The sequence below is a fragment of the Eptesicus fuscus genome, chromosome 5, assembly GCF_027574615.1.
Source record: "Eptesicus fuscus isolate TK198812 chromosome 5, DD_ASM_mEF_20220401, whole genome shotgun sequence".
Taxonomy (NCBI): Eukaryota; Metazoa; Chordata; class Mammalia; order Chiroptera; family Vespertilionidae; genus Eptesicus; species Eptesicus fuscus.
This window is the reverse complement of record NC_072477.1, coordinates 66,412,610-66,435,317: the sequence shown is the minus strand read 5'-3', so window position 1 is coordinate 66,435,317 and position 22,708 is coordinate 66,412,610. Positions and strand designations below refer to the sequence as shown.

The following is a 22,708-nucleotide window of genomic DNA, read 5'->3' as shown; positions in this document are numbered from 1 at the left end:
CATGCCCCTGACCGGAATCGAACCTGGGACCCTTCAGTCCACAGGCCGATGCTCCATCCACTGAGCCAAACCAGTTTCGGCTACATGTAATTTTAAAAGTCATCTTAAGTATTATAAATACTTGGAGGGTAAAAGGTCAAATGAGTCTTGGTCACCAAGTGTAAAAGCACTGAAGCCTGGAAATGTTTCTTTTCTATACACTAGCCAGTACCACCAATATTCTCTTCTGGTTTTCTGGAGTGTGGTAGCCCTAACTCTGTTGGCTAGTAGTTGAATAATTGTGTAGGTCAACATTTGATAGCTCGTAGGATCTAGCTATAACTTAGATACATCTGAGAAATAATTTGCTTATACAGTGTAATGCAAAAAGTTGTTTCTATGTAAAATAAAATTACTTTTAACTCTAAAGGCTTCAGTTGTATGTTAATTATTTGAATTCTTTGCTAAGGAATCTCTAAGAGTTATATTATACATAAATTTTATGTTAGAAGTATTTCTGTTAGTGTTCAATAGTCATTATAAGTATACAGTGTTAAAATTTTATCCTGATGTTGTTTCTTAATTGATAATTTCAGATTTTTTATCATCATGCTGAAGGAAATACAGATAAAGATGCTAATAGTGTATTGATAAAAAGCCTGGGCAGGACCCCATCTAGTTGTAGCAGTTCTCTGGATTCAATCAAGGCTGATGGGACCTCTCTGGACTTCAGCAGTAAGATAATGTTCATGAAAGTTATTTTAATAGAAATTATATATTGACTTGACTAATACAAACTTTATTTCAATTCAGGAGTTGTTTAAATTTGTGTAACCTTTTGGGGATGTATAAGTAGTTTATAAGTAAAATAATACTTTATATTTAATTCTTAGTTATTTTAATAAATGGAGAAGTGAAATACAACATGAGGTAGAGCGATTTCCCTAAGAGGCTTATAAAGTCAGTAGAGAAACATTGAATGGAGCTTTAAAACTGCAATATACTTTGACTTACAAATGACTGTCTTCCCAACAAGATCCTAATGGATAGCTTCAAAAGCATGAACCACACATAAACCTAAATGATAACTAAAAAATTAAGTTTACAGTTTAATTTTGATTTGTTCATCACCTGAATGCCTTACTTTCAGCATACCGAAATAGTCAAATGGAACCACAGTTTCTCACAGACACTATTTGTGAAGAGAGCTTGAAGGAGGTATGTTAAGTATTTCTCATTTCTAATGCAACTAATTTCCTAATTTTGTTTTTCTTTTTTAATTTTTAAAAAGTTATGAAATATTTTGTTCATTTATTTATTTTTAATCCTCACCTGAGAATATTTTTCCCGTTGATTTTTAGAGACAGTGGAAGGGAGGGAGGAGGGGAAGAGAGAGAGAGAAACAGCAACTGAGAGAGACACATTCAATTGGTTGCCTCTCAAACCTGCAACGAAGTTACGTGCCCTTGATGGAATTGAACCTGAGACCCTTTAGTCCAAGGGTCAACACTCTAACCACTGAACATACCGGCCATGTTATTAAATGTTTTAAATATATAGAAGAGTTTTCTTTTCTCTGTTGAGGACCCAACTTGGCAGTTAATTATATGAATATGAAGTAGAAATAATGATTAGAAGAACTAAGTTTTGTTATTTTTTCCCAATTCTACTGATACTGAATAACCTTAAGAAATAAATTTTAGATATCTGTTCATGTACAGCTTACAAGTAGCTGGATAGTATTTCCACAAATATATGCAAAGTACTTTAAGCTATTTGAAACAAATGTTAAAATCAAAATGAGCTCACCTTGAATGGTTATGCAAACTTTTTTTTTTTCTTTCCTCAGAAACTCAAAGATGGGAGAATAACAATAAAGGAATTTCTTATACTTCTTCAAGTCCACATTTTGATACAAAAACCCCGACAGAGCACTCTCCCAACCAAAGTAAGTGCAATTTTTGGCAAAATAGTTGCCTCAGATAGAATATATTCTACTTATTTACTAAACTGCATCAAAGTAAGCATTTATTCAGAAACAAAAAGAAAATCTAACAAAGCAAAATTTCCTATAAAAGTTTTTCTGTAATAGAAACATTTGTGGTTAGCATAAAAACTGATATTTTATTTATGTCATGAATTTTCATAAGGTGAAGTTTTATTTTCTCATTCCTTGCCATCTATTTTGTTTTTGATACTTTTTCCTGAACATATGCTCTTTCCCACCATTAAGCAAATCTAAAAATAGCAGTTTTTAATAAACATTTTTCAAAATAAATATGTAAGATCATAGAATATTTGAACAATACAATCAACAAACTAAAAAAGATTAATAGAAAAACTTGTAGTTCTTTCATAAGAATTTTTTTCTTTTTATAGTCTGTTGAACATTTAAAAGAATTAGTTAGGCCCTTGCCACAAAGACAACATTAACAAACTGAAAAAAATGGAGATTTTATGGACCACATCATCTGACCTTAATCCAATAAAATTAGAACTAATAAAAGGACTAAACATTCTTTAGGTTCTTAAAACTTAAGAAACACACTTCTGAATAATTTTTTAAAATATATATTTAATTTTAGAGAGGAAGGTAGAGAGAGAGAGAAACATCAGTGACAAGAGAGAATCATTGATTGGCTGCCTCCTGCACGCCCCACACTGGGGATTGAGCCTGCAACCTGGGCATGTGCCCGGATCGGGAATCAAACCATGATCTCCTGGTTCATGGGTTGCTGCTCAACCATTGAGCCATGCTGGCCAGGCTAGATAATTCTATATCAAAGAGGCAATCAAAACTATTTAGAAAGCAAAGGAGTACATTTAATACCAAACCTATGGAACATACAGCAAAAATTAAACTTAACAGGAAATTAAAAGCCTCACATATCCTATATAATAAAACCCTAATATGCAAATCAACTGAACAGTGGGACCACCGGTCACTATGACACGCACTGACCACCAGGGGGCAGATGCTCAACACAGGAGCTTCCCCCTGGTGGTCAGTAGTCCGGGGGAGCACTGCTCAGCCAGAAGCTGGGCTCATGGCTGGTGAGTGCAGCGGCGGTGGCAGGAGCCTCTCCTGCCTCCGCTGCAGGCGGCAGATAAAGAGCGAGGGGTCCCGGACTATGAGGGGGATGTCCAACTGCTGGCTTAGGCTCGATCCTCAGAGATTGGACCTAAGCCAGCAGTTGGTCATCCCCCGAGGGGTCCTGGACTGTGAGAGGGCGCAGGCCAAGTTGAGGGACCCTTCCCCCCACCCCCTCAGTGCACTAATCTCGTGCACCGGGCCTCTAGTCTATATATATATATATATATATATATATATATATATATATACACACACACACACACACACACACACATACACACACACACACACATATATATGTATATATATATATATAAGCCTAAGTGACCTTTACGACCGAACGACCAGTCGCTATGACATGCACTGACCACTAGGGAGCAGGTGCTCAACGCAGGAGCTGCCCCATGTGGTCAGTGCGCTCTCACAACCAACCTTCCGCAGCTGGCCAACCTCCTATGGTCCCTCCCCCTGGCTGGCCATAGTCCCTCCCTCTGGCCGACCGGCCCCAGTCGTCCCCCGATCGGCCCATATCGGGCTGGCAAACTCCTGTGATCCCTCCCCCTGGCCGGCCGGTGCATCCTCTCATGGTCCCTTCCCCCAGCCAGCCCCAATCGCCGGCCAGGCCTAGAGACCCCACCCATGCATGAATTTGTGCACCAGGCCTCTAGTTTTTATAGAAGAGAGTCTAAAAATAAAGGAATTAATTATGTTCATAACAGCAAAATTTACAATAACTAAGATCTGGAAATAGTCCAAGTGCTCATCAGTAGATGAGTGGATAAAAAGGCTGTGGTACATTTATACCACGCAATACTATGCAGCAGTAAAAAAGAAGAATCTCTTACCCTTTGAGACAGCATGGAGGGACCTGGAGTGTATCATGCTAAGTGAAATAAGTCAGTCAGAGAAAGACAAGTATCACATGATCTCACTTAGGAATCTAATTAATAAAATAAACTGATTAGTGGAGTTCAAAGACATGGAAGCATGGAACAGAGTATGGAATCTCAGAGGGAAGGCGGGGTAAGGAGAATGGGCGTGTGGGAAGTAATCAACCAAAGACCTTGTATGCATATATGCATAACCCATGGACGCAGACAGTGGGTTGGTGAGTGCCTGGGGTTGGGGGTGATGGTGGGCTGGAGGGGGTTGATGGGGTAAAGAGGGGGCATACATAATGCTTTCAACAATAAAGATTTTAAAAAACAGTAAAAATAAGGAATTATTAATACTCACTTTAAGAAATTGGAACAATAAAATGATATCCATAAAAAGGCAAGAAGACAATTAATGCAGGTAAATGGTAAAGCTAATGTATTTTTAGGTATTGATTTACTTAAAATAATGTATAGCCATTTTATTTTTATTTTTTCCAGCTTTATTGAGGTATAATTGACAAATAGCACATAGCCATTTTAAAATCACTTAAAATCCCATGTGAGTGGAACATATAGTTTCCCTATACATCTGTGGAAAATGGACTTTGATGTCAGAGACTTGAATTCAAATCCCAACTTATAACTTTACTGGGTGTAAGAATTTTAATAGAGTATTCACATTTTTCTTTGTAGAACTTTTAAAAATAGGCACTCTGAAACTTGAAACAGTTCTTAAACATGATTTGTTCTCAAAATACCAGTTTTGAGGGACTGATTTTTTTTTTTTTCAGTTTACTATAAACACACAACCTACTCCAGAAGATCTGATGTTAAATCAATATGTTTACCGACCCAAGATACAGATTTATAGAGAAGATTGTGAGGCTCTTCGCCAAAAGATTGAAGAGTATGAAAGTTTTCATTTTTTTGTGTTTGTTGGATGGGTGAACATCTGTGTGGTAAGGTTTTGATGAGAATAACACTATAGAAAAAAGTTGATGGCATTAATCAGTGGTGTAGTACAGTATGTTTATAGAAAGAGCTTTGGCTTTCAGATTGAAGCTTAATCCTGTCTATTACACTAATTGTGTAACATTATGTAAGTCATTTAACCTTTATTTCCACATCTATAAACTGGGAATAATAATACCTACTCAGCAGGGAGATATGAACAGTAGAAAATAGTGTATATAAAATGTTTTCATGCCATTTTTAGCAAAAAGTGTGTCCTCAGTGAACAATAATTATTAAATTATCTACCTAATAAAAGTAACATGCTAATTGACTGTACCTTCGCAATGTCCACCAGCCAATCAGGAGTTGCAGATTAACTCAACAGAGATGGCGGGTTAATTTGCATATCCAGGCTCTGAGCGGCCAGGGGGCAGGACGGGATGCTTGCATTGTCGCCACAGCGACGATGCAGGCGTTCTGCACCACCCCAGCCACTCCAGGCCTCTGGGCAGCGTGGGAACGCGGAAAGGCGGATCTGGGCCAGAGCGAAGGTGGTGCAGACAGCCAGGGGAAGGAAGGCCCATTCTTGCACGAATCTTCATGCATCGGGCCTCTAGTGATATCATAAATTGATTGCAAAGGAACATCTTCAAAAGAGAGATGTCTCTTTATAGACTTATATATAGTGCTTAAAATCAGGAATGCCTTAGGGTTTATAATTTTATCACATTTGCCTTTGATTTGCATGTATAAAAGAACATGCTTTCCTCAGACTGTAGTTTAGTGCTTTGGGATATATAGATGCTGCAAACTAATTTACAGATTTGATACAGTATACCTAGATTCTCAAAGATAGAGCAGGACTTGCAACCCAAAATAATGTTTATATCATACTTATGTAGAACTATCAACTAAATTTGAACCAGTCTAACAAACAGAAAAGTATATAGTTTTAAAAATAGAGACTTTAGATGCTGTTAAATTATTATGCTGCAGATTTGGCTGATTATGGCTTATTTATTTAATAAATGTACATATTGAGCACCTACTGTTTTAAGTACTGGGGTTCTTCACTGAACAAGACAAACAGGTTTCTTCATGTTGTTTAAATGAGTTGGGCATCTGATGATTTGTTTAAGAATGTTTTATTTTGAATGAAATACAATGACTAGTCTGTTTAGATGTGGTCTACTATTTGATTTGCACTTCTATGCCTGTATATAATATTTGAACTCTGGTAAAGATTTATTTCTTCTGCTTATTAACAAAAGATTAAAAATATATATCTTTGCTACTTTTATACAAGCTATTCTGTAAAGGTGAGATAGGACTTTGAACTGAATTGGAAACTTTTATTTAAAATAACTAGAGGGCCAAAACCGGTTTGGCTCAGTGGATAGAGCATCGGCCTGCGGACTGAAAGGTCCCAGGTTCAATTCCGGTCAAGGGCATGTACCTTGGTTGCGGGCACATCCCCAGTGGGTGGTGTGCAGGAGGCAGCTGATCGATATTTCTCTCTCATCGATGTTTCTGACTCTCTATCCCTCTCCCTTCCTCTCTGTAAAAAATCAGTAAAATATATTTTAAAAAATAAAAATAAAATAAAATAACTAGAGGCCCAGTGCATGAAATTCATGCATGGGTAGGGACTCTAGGCCTGGCTGGTGATCAGGACCCATCTGTGGGGCGACTGGCGGGTTAATTGGGGGCCCCCGCTGGCACCTGCCTTGGCTGGCCTGGGGCCTGTGAGCTGGGGGCAGCTCCTGTGTTGAGCGTATGTCCTCTGGGGGTCAGTGCACATCATAGCAACTGGTCGTTCCACTGGTCATTCTGCCATTCGGTCAACTTGCATATTAGACTTCTATTATATAGGATAGTTACAGCCCTGGTGGATGTCTCTCAGTGGTTAGAGCGTCAGCCTGTGCACCCAAAAGTCTTGGGTTCGATTCCCGGTCAGGGGCACATACCTGGGTTGCGGGTTTGCTCCCCAACCCTGGTCTGGGCACATGCAGGAGGCAGCTAGTCCACGTGTCTCTCTTCCATCAATGTTTCTCTCCCCTTCCACTGTGTCTGAAAAGAATGGAAAAAATATCCTCAAGTCAGAATTAACAATAAAAGTAAATAACATCACAATTATGCATTGACAGGCCTTAAGGATTCTTTATTAGCATCATGTTTTCATATTGGAAAAGCTGATAACATTAGGATGAGAATTCTATCTGTGAGAAGTTTTGTTTTGTTTTTAAATTTGATTTTATTGATTTCAGAGAGGAAGGGAGAGGGAGAGGGAGAATCATTGATTGGCTACCTCTTGCACTGCCTACACTGGGGATTGAGCCTGCAACCTGGGCATGTGCCTTGACCAGGAATGGACGCTCAACCACTGAGCCATGCCAGCCAGGCAAGAAGCTTTTTTGATTCATAATATTCTTGAACTGTTCTACAAGTGTTGAAAAATAATAAGGCTGGTCACTGTTCTTTAGTGAGTTCCCCTCTTTTAATGTAGAAAAAGAACTAGAAAGATTTACTATACCTGTAAATCTGAGTTGATTCATTGAAGCCGTCTTCTGAACTCTATGCTAATTAACTTTTCTATATTTTAGATTAAAGCTTTCTGTATTGAACCAAGATAAACTGTTGACTGATGTAAACAGGAACCTATGGGGGAAAATGAGACATTGCTCTGATGAGGAGGTATGTTTGTGTCATTTTCTGAATAGGAACCAGTATAGACATTTTGAACAATTCTTACTATGAAATAGACAATTATTACTTGGTAATTAGTGATGAGTTCTTTAACTTACTTCTCAGGTATATGTTACCAAGGATTTATTTAAGTATACATGAGTAATTGTTAATACATAATTTTTTCAAACTTGAAATTATCAATTTAATATATGAAATATAATTGAAGTTTATTTAGAGTTCTCTCCTTCTTGTTTGCCTTTCACTTAGATTTACATGAGGAAAGATTTAATTTATCAAATAATAAGTTACTCATTTCATATGTGCTCTAATATATTAAAAGAGTTTTATTAAGTAAGAGCCTGTCATTTTTAAATTTGTAATATAAATAAAGTGAATTAAAAGCAGGAATCCAAATTAAAATTTTTGGTTGTGCTTTTAAACTATTAAATTGAATTAAATTTGCAAATGAGAAGTGCCCTGTCTTAGGAATCAGAGTCTAGAATGGGCAAAGCTTAGTGTGTATCATCTGAACCAGCCTTCTCAGATCATTTGCTTTTTCAACTCATTTGTTTTAGTACATTGTAGCCTTTGACTTTTCCTTACAGCTGAAGGCCTTTGGAATTTACCTGAACAAAATAAAATCACATTTTACCAAGATGACCAAAATCTTCACTCACCAAGGAAAAGTGACTCTCTATAGCAAACTGGTACAGTCAGCTCAGGTAATTTGACACAGTAAATAAAATAGAAAGAAATGTCTATTAAAATTACTTTATGGTAATTTTACTAATGTGGGCCTATTATCTCAAATTTGTTATCCTTTATACATATTGAAATAAAACAATATAGGATTCTGATCTTTCATTGCTAAGGACTATACTATAGTATTATCTTCCATATAGTTCATACCTAACTATGTACGTTTGTGTATGTGTTTAAAGAAGCATGTTCCAAAATGATTGTCCCTTAAGAAAGGTTCCGTATTTAAAAACTTTCTATTAGCAAATAAATCTGGGAAATGTAATATGTAATATTACCCTTTCAGAGAAATTATAATAGATACCATATTAATGTCTTTCTTTAAAAGTCTAAAAAGGGAAAAAAACATAATTCTATTGGACCAGTGTTTCCCATATGCATTTGACCACAGAACATTATTTAATGAATTCTTTGTTTTGAAGTAAAATTTAAGTCTAGACTGGCAACTTTGACCTTCATTTTAAGATCTGCCTATTTATCATTTAGACATAGCAGTTATATCAGCTGTTTGAAACATGATAATGTTATAATGTTTTGTTTGGAACTTTAACTTGACAGTCTATACTATTGTGTGTTTAGAATGAGAGGGAGAAACTTCAGTTAAAAATAGATGAGATGGACAACATACTTAAGAAGATTGCTAACTGTCTCACTCAGGTGAAAATAGGTAAAGTATTTGGAAAATTTTTCAAAAGAAAATTTAATTTTATCTAAATGCTTCCTTTTGTACAGATTGCTGGTAGCACTATGCTGAAACCTTGTATCAGTAGCTTGAGATATTAAATTAGATCAAATTAAAGCTCCTTTACTATGCTCCTCCATAACACTATCAACAAGAGATGCCCAAAATTGGAAAGCTCTTCATAACCTAGACCATAATCTGTTTTTTTGTTTTTTTTGTTTTGTTTTTTGTGTTTGTGTGTGTGTGTTTGTATGTGGGTATTTAATTGGTCATTGGTTTTGTTTTGTTTTGTTTTTTTAAGATGCCAATTTTAAAAATATATATATTTTATTGATTTCAGAGAGGAAGGAAAGGGAGAGAAATATCATTGATTGGCTGCCTCTTGCACGCCCCCTACTGGGGATTGAGCCCACAACCAGGCTGTGATGCTCTATCCACAAAGCCAAACAACCAGCTAGGGCTTTTTTTAAAGATACATATTTTTATTTATTTCAGAGAGGAAGGGTGAGGGAGATAGAGATAGAAACATCAATGATGAGAGAGAATCATTGATCGGCTGCCTCCTGCACACGCCCTACTGGGGATCGAGCCTGCAACCCGGGCATTTGCCCTTGACCAGAATCGAACCTGGGATCTTTCAGTCCACAGGCTGATGCTCTATCCACTAATCCAAACCAGCTAGGGCCATAATCTGTTTTTTTAATAGATGAACTTATCTCCATTTAAAAATGAGCCTTTTGCTCTGGCTGGTGTAGCTCAATGGTTGAGCAGTGACCTATGAGCAAACGGGAACATTGTTTGAGGTAAAGCTGGAGATGTCACTAGGGGCCAGGCCAAAGAGGATGTTAAGCATTGGCTGACATGTAGAGATGGAATTTGAATAAATCAAGAGTAAATGTACTAGTAAGACTGGTATGGTTAAGAAAGGACAGTACCCTGGCAGGGTAGCTCAGTTGGTTAGGAGCATTGTCTCGATACACCAAGGTTTCAGGTTTGATCCCCAATCAGGGCACATACAAGAATCAACCAATGAATGCATAAACAAGTGGAACAACAAATCAATATTTTTCTCTCTCTCTAATCAAAATTTTTAAAAAGAAAGGATGGTGATGGTGGAGGATGGAGCTTATATCTCTAATCAAAATTTTTAAAAAGAAAGGATGGTAGCTTATATTAAGGAAAGATGGTGATGGTGGAGGAAAAAAAATATTCAACAAAGTAATTTTTTGAGGTAAGAATCTAAACTTGGTTTGGATTGCGGGGAGAAAACGGAATTTTAAGGATGACTCCAAGGTTTGTTTGTGTGTTTTTTTCTTTATTGTTGACACCCTTACTGGATGACTCCAAGGTTTTAGAAATAAATTAATTTAAAAATTTTAAATGTGTGTGCATGCAGTATCTGTTCCTGCTTAGTTCACAGGGTTACCTAACAGTAACGTTGATTATACAAATTTATATAAACAATTTCCAACTCAGAATGGTCCTTGAAAAGCTGCTACTGGAGATCATTGCTATCTGGCTCAAAGTTCAGTTGTTTGCTACTAGAAGCAAGTTTTTGTATGAAATTATAATTATGTCTCAGTGCTTTATTGGCAAGGAAAAGTGGGGGAAAGATGAGTGTTTGTCAGATTCTTAATTCATTTTAGGAGCATTTTTCTTTTCATGTTGAGTTTTTAAATTATTTTTGACTGGGTTATTCTAATGCATATTGTTTACTTTAGAAAGTAAGAATTTAGAGGATGAAGAGAAAGACAGTCCTGTGGAAGAATGGGATTCTGAAATGAGAGCTGCAGAGAAAGGTAACTGAATTAATAAAAAAGATAAATGGGGGAAAACACCCTTTTGTTCTGTGATTACTTAGGTGACATTAATTAAACTAGAATTTTCAATAAATAGATGATTTTTATAGCATCATTTTAGTGTGTCTACTCTGATAGATTTGTTTTTATTTTTCTTTTCAAAGAACTGGAACAGCTGAAAACTGAAGAAGAAAAGCTTCAAAGGTCAGCCTTCATTTTGAGTGTTAAAAAATATGCGAAACTTCATAAGGGTAAATGACTTTCTACCCCCAGAAACTGATAAGATTGGGAACATGATTATTGACTAAGGCTAATTCAGGGCTTTGACCTTGACCCCAGGGTTGACAGTATTTTCTAAGCACTGTTGTTTACAGGGCTTTACTCCAAGGCAGTATTTCTCAAGCTTTAATAATAACAGGATCCTTTTTTTTTTTTTTTTAATCCTCATTCGAGGATATTTTTTCATTGATTTTTAGAGAGACAGGAAGGTGGGGGTGGAGGGAGAGACATCGATATGAGAGAAAAACATTGATTGCTTGCATCCCACATTCACCCCGACTGGGACCAGGGCTTGAACCCAAAATCCAGGTATGTACCCTGACTGGCTATTGAACCCAAGACCTTTTGGTGTATGGGACAACGCTCCTACCAACTGAGCAACACTGGCCAGGGCTCAGGATCCTTTTAAAGGAAATAAACCTAGCATTAAACTATATTTATAGTATACTTAAGTAAGTATTAGTAAGTATAAAAAGAGGTATATATTTCTTATACTCATGAATTTTATTTAACTAAAAGACTAAAATCAAATATAAATAATGATAAAACCAGTAAAATTACAATTGATAACATTAATTTGACAGGTGATAATGTTTGGCTGAAATTAAATTGATGCTAGCAGAATGACTAATAAAGCATCAGTTCTATTTAGATCTGATAAACTAAATTAAACCAAATGAAGGCACTGAAATTATGGTATGTCTCAGTTTTAAGGTAGACAATCTCATAATCTGCATTATGCTTATATTTTATAAAAATGAAAATGTAAATTTTAATCTCAAAGATTATTAAGGATATCTTTATGGATTCTAATTTGAGGCCATTGATATAATCCTTTCCTAATTAGACCTATGCTTCTAGATTAATGCTCATTCTAAAAACCCATTGAGAATGCAAAAATGGATGCCATTCACCTCTTTGGGGAGCCATCTAGCATGTAACTTCTTATCACAAACCTTTTATTTTAATAGAGTATGAATTCTCTAACAATGGACTTACCTTTCTGTGAATACTTTTTTGCAGAAATCTCTCAGAACTAGAGGTACAGAAAGAGCAGACCCTTGCTCAAATAGACTTCATGCAAAAACAAACAAATACAACTGAAGAGCTGCTGGATCAGTTGAGGTAAAGAAAAACTACTGTCATTAGTTTGCATTTTATCCTGTGCCTTTGTGGTTGTCTAAACCTACTAGAGCATTTGACATGTGTTTGTAGTATGTATCACTGTTTTTAACCAATGTAGCCTCAAAAAGAGCCAATATACTCAATACTTTAAGTTGAATGTATACAAGGTGAAAAAAAAAGGGACATCTGTAATTATTCAGGAAGTTTTTCTGTATTTTAGTTATAATTTCAGTTTGGTTCTGGGAGCATGTCCGTGCAGCATTCACTTACTCTACTGCCATTTTTAATCTCCTCAACAATAAAGATAAAATTAAAAAAACAAAACAAAGAAAGAACATACACAAGATGGGAGAGCCGTGGAATTAAAATGTTAAAATATTGCTTATTTCTGTCAAAAGCATGTTTGTACATTCACAATATTTGAATTAAAATGTTGTCTCCTGCCCTGCTGGGGTGGCTCAGTGGTTGAGCGTCAACCTATGAACCAGGAAGTCACGGTTCAGTTCCTGGTCAGGGCACATGCCTGGGTTATGGGCTCCATCCCCAGTGTGGGGTGTGCAAGAGGCAGCCGATCAATGATTCTCTCTCAACGTTGATGTTTCTATCTCTCTCTACCTCTTCCTCTCTGAAATCAGTAAAAACATATATTTTTTAAATGTTGTCTTCTGCCCTGGCCGGTATGGCTCAGTTGGTTGAGCCTCATCCCATGCACCAAATTCCCAGTCAGGGCACATACCTGGGTTGCAATCAGGGCACATTCCAGAGTTGCGGGCTTGATTCCCAGTAGGAGGAATGTAGGAAGCAGCCAATTGATGTTTCTTTCTCTTTCATTCTCTCTCTCCCCCTGTCCCTTCCTATCTCTCTAAAAACAATAAAAACGTATACTTTAAATATATATATTGCCGAAGCCGGTTTGGCTCAGTGGATGGAGCTTCGGCCTGTGGACTGAAGGGTCCCGGGTTCGATTCCAGTCAGGGGCATGTGCCTTGGTTGCGGGCACATCCCCAGTGGGGGGTGTGCAAGAGGCAGCTGATCGATGTTTCTCTCTCATCGATGTTTCTAACTCTCTATCCCTCTCTCTTCCACTCTGTAAAAAAACAATAAAATATATTTAAAAAAAAAAAAGAAAAAAAATATATATATATATATTGATTTCAGAGAGGAAGAGAGATAGAAACATCAATGATGAGAGAGAATCATTGATCGGCTGCCTCTTGCACACCCCACACTGGGAATGGAGCCTGCAACCCGAGCATATGCCCTGACTGGGATTTGAACTGTGACCTCCTGGTTAATAGGTTGACGCTAAACTAAGCCATGCTGGCCAGGCAATAAAAACATATTTAATAAATAAATAAGTTGTCTCCCAATCCAGTCAAAAACTAGCAGCTGCTGCTGGTACTTTTTGGGTGGTATCTGAAGTTAACTCTCTTCTTTTATCTCAAAAACAAATTTTTTTGACTTGTTTATCTCTCCAGCTTGTCTGAATGGGATGTCATTGAGTGGAGTAATGATCAAGCTGTATTCACCTTTCTTTATGACACAGTAGAACTCACCATCACTTTTGGAGAGCCAGTAGGTGAGTAGCAAAAGTAAGATAATTCTGCAGAAAACTATATGGCTAAACTCAAATCTTTATTTTAATATAATAATAACTATTAACATTAAAGCACTACTGAAACTCTTAGAAGAGGTGGTCACCTCAATTAGTGAGAATAGAATTTTATTTTATTAGATAAAGAGTAAAATAAAAATTCAGCCTGGCTGGTGTGGCTCAGTGGTTGAGCATCGGACCATGAACCAGGTCAAAGTTCGATTCACAGTCAGGGCACATGCACGGGTTGTGGACTCACTCCCTGCTAGGGGGTGGATAAGAGGCAGCCTCTCTCATTGATGTTTCTCTCTAGATATCCACCTCCCTTCCTCTCTAAAATCAGTAAAAATATATTTTAAAAATTCAGCTAATGAAAGTGCCCTTTGTACAGTAGAAATTTTGCCTATTTAAATAATGATCAATATGCTATTCAAATCTATTTACTGTGAGTTCCTCTCTTCTGTTTCTTTTGTGATAGAGAATTTACTCTAATAGCTGGTGACTCTTGACTGTATTTTTGTACTTCAGTTAATCTAAAAGTTAATTGAAAGTCCCGTGTATATTGGTGGGCTCATCAAAGTAGGTAGACATCACTATATGGTGACTGGAGAGAATACTAGCTGTTTTGTTAGATTTGTCTGTTAGTATCTTTAGGTCTTTTCTCTTGAAACAGTTAATTTTGTCATAGCCAACTATGAGTAAACATGGACAAATTGGAATTTAGGATCTTTACATTCTTCCAGCCTCTAAACATGTCTCTCTTGAAAAGTTACTTTTCTCAGTGAATAGCATTAACTTCCATTCAGGTCCAAAATTAAAACTTAGCAATCACTCTATATCTCTTTCTCCCATACCAGGCATATGTAAATCATTAATAAGACTGATTTTAACTTAATATTAATCCACTTTTTTTTTTTTTTTTTTTGGCTCTTCTGTCCATAGTCATCTCTAACCTAGATGGTCTTTTTGGATCTTCTCTTTTTCCTCTCCAATTCATTCTCCTTCTATAGCTATAATGATAGTTGGAAATCTGATTATGCACCTACTACTCTTAGACTAATGACTAAAATATTTAATATAACCTATAAAGCTCTTTTTTTCCTCCTTTTCCTGCCTCTTACATTGTTATTTTTATGTCAGGCACAATGAATTTCTTTTATTTCCCTAAAACAGGGGTGGAGAAACTTTTCTGCCAAAGGCCATTTGGATATTTATAACATCATTCACCATACATAATTATCAATTTAAAAATTAGCCTGCTGTATATTTGGTCAAACATTTAATTAACTCACCCCTAATGCCTGGCAGGGTCAGACCAAATGATTTCACAGGCCTTATATGGCCCATAGGCCAGATGTTCCCTACCCCTGCTTTTAAAAGATCATGGTTTTTTATTCTCAGTCATATTCTATTTTACCTCAGCACCTACATACTGATGTTTTTTTATTCCTGGGAGCTCTTTCCCTGTCTTAGTCCATTTGGACTGCTATAATAAAATTACCATAAACTGAGTAGCTTTTAGGCAACAGATGTTTATCACAGTTCTGGAAGCTGGAAATCTGAGATTAGGAAGCCAGCATGGCCAGGTGAGGGCCCTATTCCAGGTTGCATGCTTCTGATTGTATCCTCACATGACAAAAGGCCAAGCTAGCTAAGCTCTCTAGGTTCTCTTTTATAGGAGGTCTCTACCCACATGACCTAAGCACCTCCCAAAGGTCCTACTTTCTTATACCATCACCTTGGACATTAGGATTTCAACATACGAATTTGGAGGAAACACAAATGTTTAGATAGCACCCCCTCTTCACTAAATAAGTTTCTACTAATAATTCTTTTTTTTTTTTTTTAAATTTCTTTATTGATTAAGGTGTCACATATTTGTCCTCATCCCCCCATTCCCATCCCACCCCTCTCCCCACGCATGCCCCAATCCCCTGTTGAACTTAACCGTTGGATAGGCTTATATGCATGCATACAGGTCCTTTGGTTGAACTCTCCCCCTCCCCCCCACCCTCCCCCTACCCTCCCCTATCCTCCCTCTGAGGCCCGATAGTCCGATCGATGCCTCCTTGCTTCTGGTTCTGTTCTTGTTCCTCAGTCTATGTTGTTCATCATTTCCCCTAGATGAACGAGATCATATGTCACTAGATATATACTAATAAGAACTGAATGTGAGACGAGCAATAATATTTATGCTGACAGGCAAATGAATCAATCTGTAGCGAGCTTCCCCCTGGACCAACAGTTCTTTTGAGACCCAATTTCGATGTCCAGTAGTTCCTTATGTGTACATGTCAGCACTGACCCCTCAGCTCTGGATGGTGGACAAATGGTGGTAATGGAGGTCCGACTCCCTCTGGTTTGGTCTCGGCCGAACCCAGGGGCACGGCGTCACCCGGACTAAGGGGCACGTGGCCTCACCCATACCCAAGGGGCGCGTGGTCTCACCCGGGCCTGGGACCCAGCCTCACCCGGATGGATCCAGGGGCGCACGGCCTCACCCGGACCCAGGATCTGGCTTCACCCGTACCCAGGGACGCTTGGCCTCTCCCAGACCCAGGGGCACATGGCCTCACCCGGGCTTAGTTGCACAAGGCCTCACCTGGATCCAGGGACACATGGTCTCTCCCGGACCCAGGGACGCTTGGCCTCTCCCAGACCCAGGGCCACTTGGGCTCACCCGGGCCTAGGTGCACTAGGCCTCACCCGGATCCAGGGACACATGGTCTCACCCGGACCCAGGGACGCTTGGCCTCTCCCAGACCCAGGGCCACTTGGGCTCACCCGGGCCTAGGTGCACGAGGCCTCACCCGGATCCTGGGACGCATGGTCTCACCCGGACCCAGGGACGCTTGGCCTCTCCCAGACCCAGGGCCACTTGGGCTCACCCGGGCCTAGGTGCACGAGGCCTCACCCGGATCCAGGGATGCATGGTCTCACCCGGACCCAGGGACGCTTGACCTCTCCCCGACCCAGGGCCACTTGGGCTCACCCGGGCCTAGGTGCACGAGGCCTCACCCGGATCCTGGGACGCATGGTCTCACCCGGACCCAGGGACGCTTGGCCTCTCCCAGACCCAGGGCCACTTGGGCTCACCCGGGCCTAGGTGCACGAGGCCTCACCCGGATCCAGGGACACATGGTTTCACCCGGACCCAGGGACGCTTGGCCTCTCCCAGCCCCAGGGGCACGTGGCCTCACCCGGGCCTAGGTGCACGAGGCCTCACCCGGATCCAGGGACACATGGTCTCACCCGGACCCAGGGACGCTTGGCCTCTCCCGGACCCAGGGACGCTTGGCCTCTCCCAGACCCAGGGCCACTTGGCTCACCCGGGCCTAGGTGCACGAGGCCTCATCCGGATCCAGGGACGCATGGTCTCACCCGGACCCAGGGACGCTTGGCCTCTCCCAGACCCAGGGCCACTTGGGCTCACCCGGGCCTAGGTGCACGAGGCCTCACCCGGATCCAGGGACACATGGTCTCATCCGGACCCAGGGATGCTTGGCCTCTCCCAGACCCAGGGCCACTTGGGCTCACCCGGGCCTAGGTGCACGAGGCCTCATCCGGATCCAGGGACGCATGGTCTCACCCGGACCCAGGGATACTAATAATTCTTATACGCGCAGCTTAATTATCACTTTCTTAGGAAAGTCTTATCTATTATACCTATTTCCTCTGCTACTTGCCCTCCTGTTATATGTTCTCATTGCTTCCTGCAGTTTTCCTTAATAATGTTTATTACTGTTTGTAGTTCTTGGTGTGTTTATTACTGCAGTTATCTGTGTGTTCCCCTGAGTTGTAAGCTTCCTAAGAGTATAGATTGATTGTGTCTATTTGTCTCATGATTGTATCCAAAGTAAAAAGAATCAGAATTTGTGAGATGGGAGATAACTCTAGAATCTGGCGAAGCAAGCAGCTATTCTGGTTACCTAAAACTCATTACTGTAATGCTAAAAACATAAATGATTTTTACTGTATTTGTGCAAAGATAGTAGGTATGGGAGGTCACAGCCTCTTTATATGGTTCCTAAAAATAATATCTTTGCACAGCAGTTAAGGAGCAAAGGAGGAGGCCTTGGTAAATATATTATAAATACATTACACCTTAAGTTTCTTTCAAAGGCCTGCCAATCAGTATAGTTCAGCAGTCCAGGGGAGCCTTTACCATATAGAGAGAATAATATGATTCAAGTATATACCTTCAACTGCCTATGAAAAAGTCCTGCTTCCCGGAAAGAGTAGGATTCTAAAGTGCTTGAGTTGTATATAGTTTAAAATCAGATAGTGAAAAGAATTACTGTCCTTATTCTGGTTCTTCCTAGTTGGTCTCCCTTTCCTGAACAAGGCTAATAGGAGGACTGTTGACCTGAATTTTCAATCTCTGTTAGATGGTAAGTTCAATGCATTTAAGCCATTAAAAATGTGTTGGAAATTTACAAGTGTGAATTGCTCCTTGAGAATTCTCACATACTAAGTTAAATGTAAGCACTAATAATAATAATTTGTCCTTAGAAATGTGTAGTAGACATAAACTGCTAGGATAATGTTCCAAATATTGGGTAGGTTTTAAAAGAAATGATTTATTATTATTATGACTATGCCTTGAACAATAATTAATAATAGCTAGTTCCATAATCTAAAAATTACCATTGTGAGTATTTGTTCTGTATTAGGCATGTGTATTACCTACATCAACCCTATGAGGAAGGTATTATTCCCCATTTTACATATTAGGGACCTACAGCTCAAAAGAAATATGGGTTGTGCTTAGGATCATTCAGGTAGTAAGGAAAGACAGGTTTAAACACAGGTTTATGTTACATTTAAGCCTATGCTCTTAACCAAGTTTTATTCTGTATGTGATAAAAACTTACATTTTTATAAGAATGTCTTATGTGAATCATATGTTCTGATTCATGTGTTTGAAAATAAAATAAAGAGGATACTTAGACACCTAGTAGTTTGAAGGTATTTTTAGTTTGTATAATATTTCTAGTTTATATGTTTTTCTTTTTTCTAGCTTATATATTTATATAAAATATTTGAATAATTAATACCTGCTTTTGATTTGTTTTCTTCCTTCCTCAGAGGATAAAGCTCCTCCTTCCTCCCTTTTAGTTCATAAGCTTATTTTTCAGTACATTGAGGAACAGGAATCCTGGAAGAAGAAATGTACAACACAGCATCAGGTACCCAAGGTAATTTCTAATTGAAGTATATAAAGGCAAATTATGTTATCTGTCCCAAAAAGCAAAACTAAAATTTTATGTGTGTAATAGTGTATCATGAAATGATAAATATATTAAATCATTTAACTTTGGGGGATTCTTTATTAAAGAGCCACTAAACACTGAAATGTTTTTATAATTTTTTTTTCTTCTGTTTTTCCCAGATGCTTCAAGAAATCTCACTGGTAATAAGCCGTTGCAGACTCCTTGGAGAGGAAATTGAGTTTTTAAAGAGATGGGGACCAAATTATAACCTAATGAACATAGATGTAAATAATACTGAGTAAGTATAGTTCCCTAGAGCTGCCATATGAGTGTACTACAAACTGGGCGGCTTAAACAACAGAAGTTTGTTATCTCACGTTCTGGGGCTGGAAGTCTGAGGGCGAGGTGTCAGCATGGCTGGTTCCTTCTGAGGGCTGGGAAAGAGAATCTGTTTGATGCCTCTCTCCTAACTTCTGGTGATTTGCTGGCAATATTTGGCATTCCTTGGCTTGTAAATATGTAACCCCACTATCTGCGTTCACCTTCACATGATAATCTTCCTGTGTGTATGTTTGTGTTCAAATGTCCCCTTTTTATAAGGACACCAGTAATTTTGGATTAGGAACCCTCCATACTTCAGTAGACCTCATCTTAACTGCATTGACCTTATTTCCAAATAAGGCCACATGCTGAGGTGCACTGGAGTTAAGGCTTCAACATATGAACTGGGCGGAGGGCACAGTTCAATCATAAAAGTAATTAGTAGAAAACTTTTAAAAATATTTTGAGCCCTAGCTGGTTTGGCTCAGTGGATAGAACGTCGGCCTGCAGACTGAAGGGTCCCGGGTTTGATTCCGGTCAAAGGCACATGCCCGGGTTGCGGGCTCTATCCCCAGTGAGGGATGTGCAAGAGGCAGCCAATCAGTGATTCCCTGTCATCATTGATGTTTCTATCTCTCTCCCTCTCCCTTCCTCTCTGAAATCAATAAAAATGTATTAAAAATATTTTGAGTTTCATAACTAGTAATGAAAAGCCAACCATAATAATACTTTGTTCCAGATGTTATACCTTCTGGCTATCTGATAAGGACAAAAAATAAGGTACACTTTCCCTCCCAGTGTGGCTCACTTGGTTAAGCATTGTCCCATGCACCTAGAGGTCACCTGTTCGATTCCTGGTCAAGGCACATGCCCAGGTTGTGGTCTTGATCCCCAGTAGGGGAGCATGTCGGAGGTAGCTGCTCTCATATCAATGTTTCTTTCTCCCTCTCCCTCCTTCCCTCTCAAGATCTATAAAAACATTTTTAAAAAAGGAAAAAGAAATAATGTACACCTAAGTTTCACATGCCATTGTAAAAGGAAAATATATTTGTGTTTTATTCTGTTTTTGTTTTGTATTTTAATTGAGGATTTCGTCTTTTACAGATTGAGGCTCTTATTCTCCAGCTCTGCAGCATTTGCAAAGTTTGAGATAATGTTGTCTCTCTCAGCACATTATCCATCTGTCCTATTACCTTTCTCCATTAAAAATCACCTTGGAAACATCAGGTGAGTGAAGGGCCAGCAGAATAGCACTTTCAACTACTGTTTTACCTTTGTTATATTATTTGAAAGATCCTTCACAGTGGTCAGCAAATGATAGACCATAATGAGAATCAAATGTTACTTCTCTGACTTCATTTTGAGGAATTTGTTCTTTTAAGGTCAGTGACATTCACTGCTATGTCCAGAGGCTGCTGGAGACCACTGGTCTGTTTTTTCATACTGGATCCACTTTTTTAACCCTCTTACCTAAAATAGGAATTAAGGAAAAAATCCTGCATAAGGGTAGCCCAGGTCATCTATGAACACCTTTTATGCTCTTAAAACAGAATAATCATTTGAAAAGCTGTGCAGTCATAATGCTTTTCTCAATTAGCCTATAGAACAAGACCTAAAAATATTTAATTCCTACTATATATCGTGTGACTTTTTAGACACACTGATGACAGATTGTAAAATGGCAGAATTTAGAATGTGCGCACCTCAAATCCATCAGCAAATACCAACAGTCCAACAGTTTAGATTTTTATAGCCAGAGAAAGCAGCTGGGCCAAGATAATTGCATACAGAATTGGTTCTTAGGCTTTGTTTTTAGACTCTCAGTTCAAACTGAATAGTTTAATTATTTCCAAAAATGTCTATTTGTGCTTCCTGGGACTCAGAGACTATACCAAAAAACACACGAGTTCCACTGAAATGGAAATAAGTGTAAGTTTCCAGAAAATTTAATTAACCTTTTGTTCTTTGCAGCCATGATGACATTTCCGCCCTTCTATCTAAAGTGCCACTGGAGAAAGACTACTTAAAGAAAGTAGTCAAGCAAATTTACCGAGATCTGCTTCAGGGCTGCAATTTCCACCAGTAGACCCTTGGACCACAGCTGTAACAACCAAGCACAGTACACTTAATAATAATTTATGTTAGAGTCTCCATTGCTGTTTAATCTTCATCTTCAGGTCCTAGAAAGAAGCCTAGTAAAATTCCTTCTGATGATTTTCTAGTTAATTGGTAGGGTTAATTTTTAAAGCTCTAGAATCAGGAATAATGAAAGGCCTCAAATAGCCTGCTATCAACTTGCTTATTTTTCTACTAAAAGTTTAAGTGATAGAAAGTATAATTTTGTAGGGAAAGATCATTGATTTTGGCCCAGTATATATATGTAAATATATTAATATTGATTTTGTGTTTGTGATGTAGTGAGATATATAGAAATACCCAGTGACGTTTAGAGTGATACCATAAGGCAGTTTCCATCTTTCTGAAGGTTGCCTTACAGCAATATTCTCAACTCCTTTTATTAAATAATTACACTTTAAATAATACAACACCCAAAAGAGCAGATTTGTCAAATTCTGGCAGTAGTAATAATTTACTGTAAGTATTGGTTTCTGAAGCTATACCTTTCTTAATATAAAAAAATAAAAATATCCATTTATATTGATTGAGCATTATTATCTGTGATGATATAAACAAATAGAAAAGACTTTTACCCAAAGTTTAGTCAAATCCTAATCATGACCATTTTTGTTTATATTTAATTCTAAACTAAAATATATTAGCATTTTTAAACTAATTCATCTTATTATTTTACTTCATACTTGAAGATCAGGTTAAAGTCCTGTGTTTCCCTCTTGGTTTGCTTTGAACTTCTGAGTTATTAGTCAAAAGATTACATGGTCTTTTAAGCTTTAAAAGTCAACACAACTCATTTGCCATACAAATCAAGATGCAGACGTTCCCTATTTCCATGACCTCCTTGAAAAACTTTTAAAGTTACCAATATGATCTGTTTCCCATGTAACTTAAATTACTTTTCTTCCTGGAGTTGTTTTGTTTCTTTTCTGTAAGCCTAAAAGTAGAAGTTTTGTTTCATGCATTTTGGTAACCTGGAATTATCAGTTCCAAAATGATTTGGCTTGTAATGATGATTTCTGCTTTCTTGTGTTTGGAGTACATAATTGTAATATTTACTTAGTTATTTTATTTTTTTTCAAAGTATTGCCTATTTTTAAAATTCTTGGAAGTTTTCCTTTACTGATTGGAAGCAGATTTTTTGCACTATTAAAATAAGTTTATTATGTGAAATATTTTTTAAGCAGTGTCTCCTTATGAATTGAAGAGT

General features: G+C 38.2%; 1 protein-coding gene across 1 annotated transcript in view; it reads left to right on the top strand.

Moving 5' to 3' along the window:
* KNL1 (kinetochore scaffold 1) overlaps positions 1 to 22,026 on the top strand; it is a 52,407-nt gene extending 30,381 nt beyond the window's left edge. The window contains exons 10-25 of the mRNA XM_054715564.1: positions 576 to 714; positions 1,130 to 1,197; positions 1,829 to 1,927; positions 4,743 to 4,858; positions 7,509 to 7,599; positions 8,199 to 8,315; positions 8,932 to 9,019; positions 10,756 to 10,833; positions 10,998 to 11,037; positions 12,136 to 12,237; positions 13,716 to 13,816; positions 18,154 to 18,222; positions 18,920 to 19,029; positions 19,224 to 19,342; positions 20,470 to 20,592; positions 21,337 to 22,026. Coding sequence (XP_054571539.1) covers positions 576 to 714; positions 1,130 to 1,197; positions 1,829 to 1,927; positions 4,743 to 4,858; positions 7,509 to 7,599; positions 8,199 to 8,315; positions 8,932 to 9,019; positions 10,756 to 10,833; positions 10,998 to 11,037; positions 12,136 to 12,237; positions 13,716 to 13,816; positions 18,154 to 18,222; positions 18,920 to 19,029; positions 19,224 to 19,342; positions 20,470 to 20,592; positions 21,337 to 21,451 — 1,575 coding nt within the window. The 3' untranslated portion in view covers positions 21,452 to 22,026. The remainder of the gene's footprint in view (positions 1 to 575; positions 715 to 1,129; positions 1,198 to 1,828; positions 1,928 to 4,742; positions 4,859 to 7,508; positions 7,600 to 8,198; positions 8,316 to 8,931; positions 9,020 to 10,755; positions 10,834 to 10,997; positions 11,038 to 12,135; positions 12,238 to 13,715; positions 13,817 to 18,153; positions 18,223 to 18,919; positions 19,030 to 19,223; positions 19,343 to 20,469; positions 20,593 to 21,336) is intronic.
* The last annotated feature ends 682 nt before the right edge of the window (positions 22,027 to 22,708 follow it).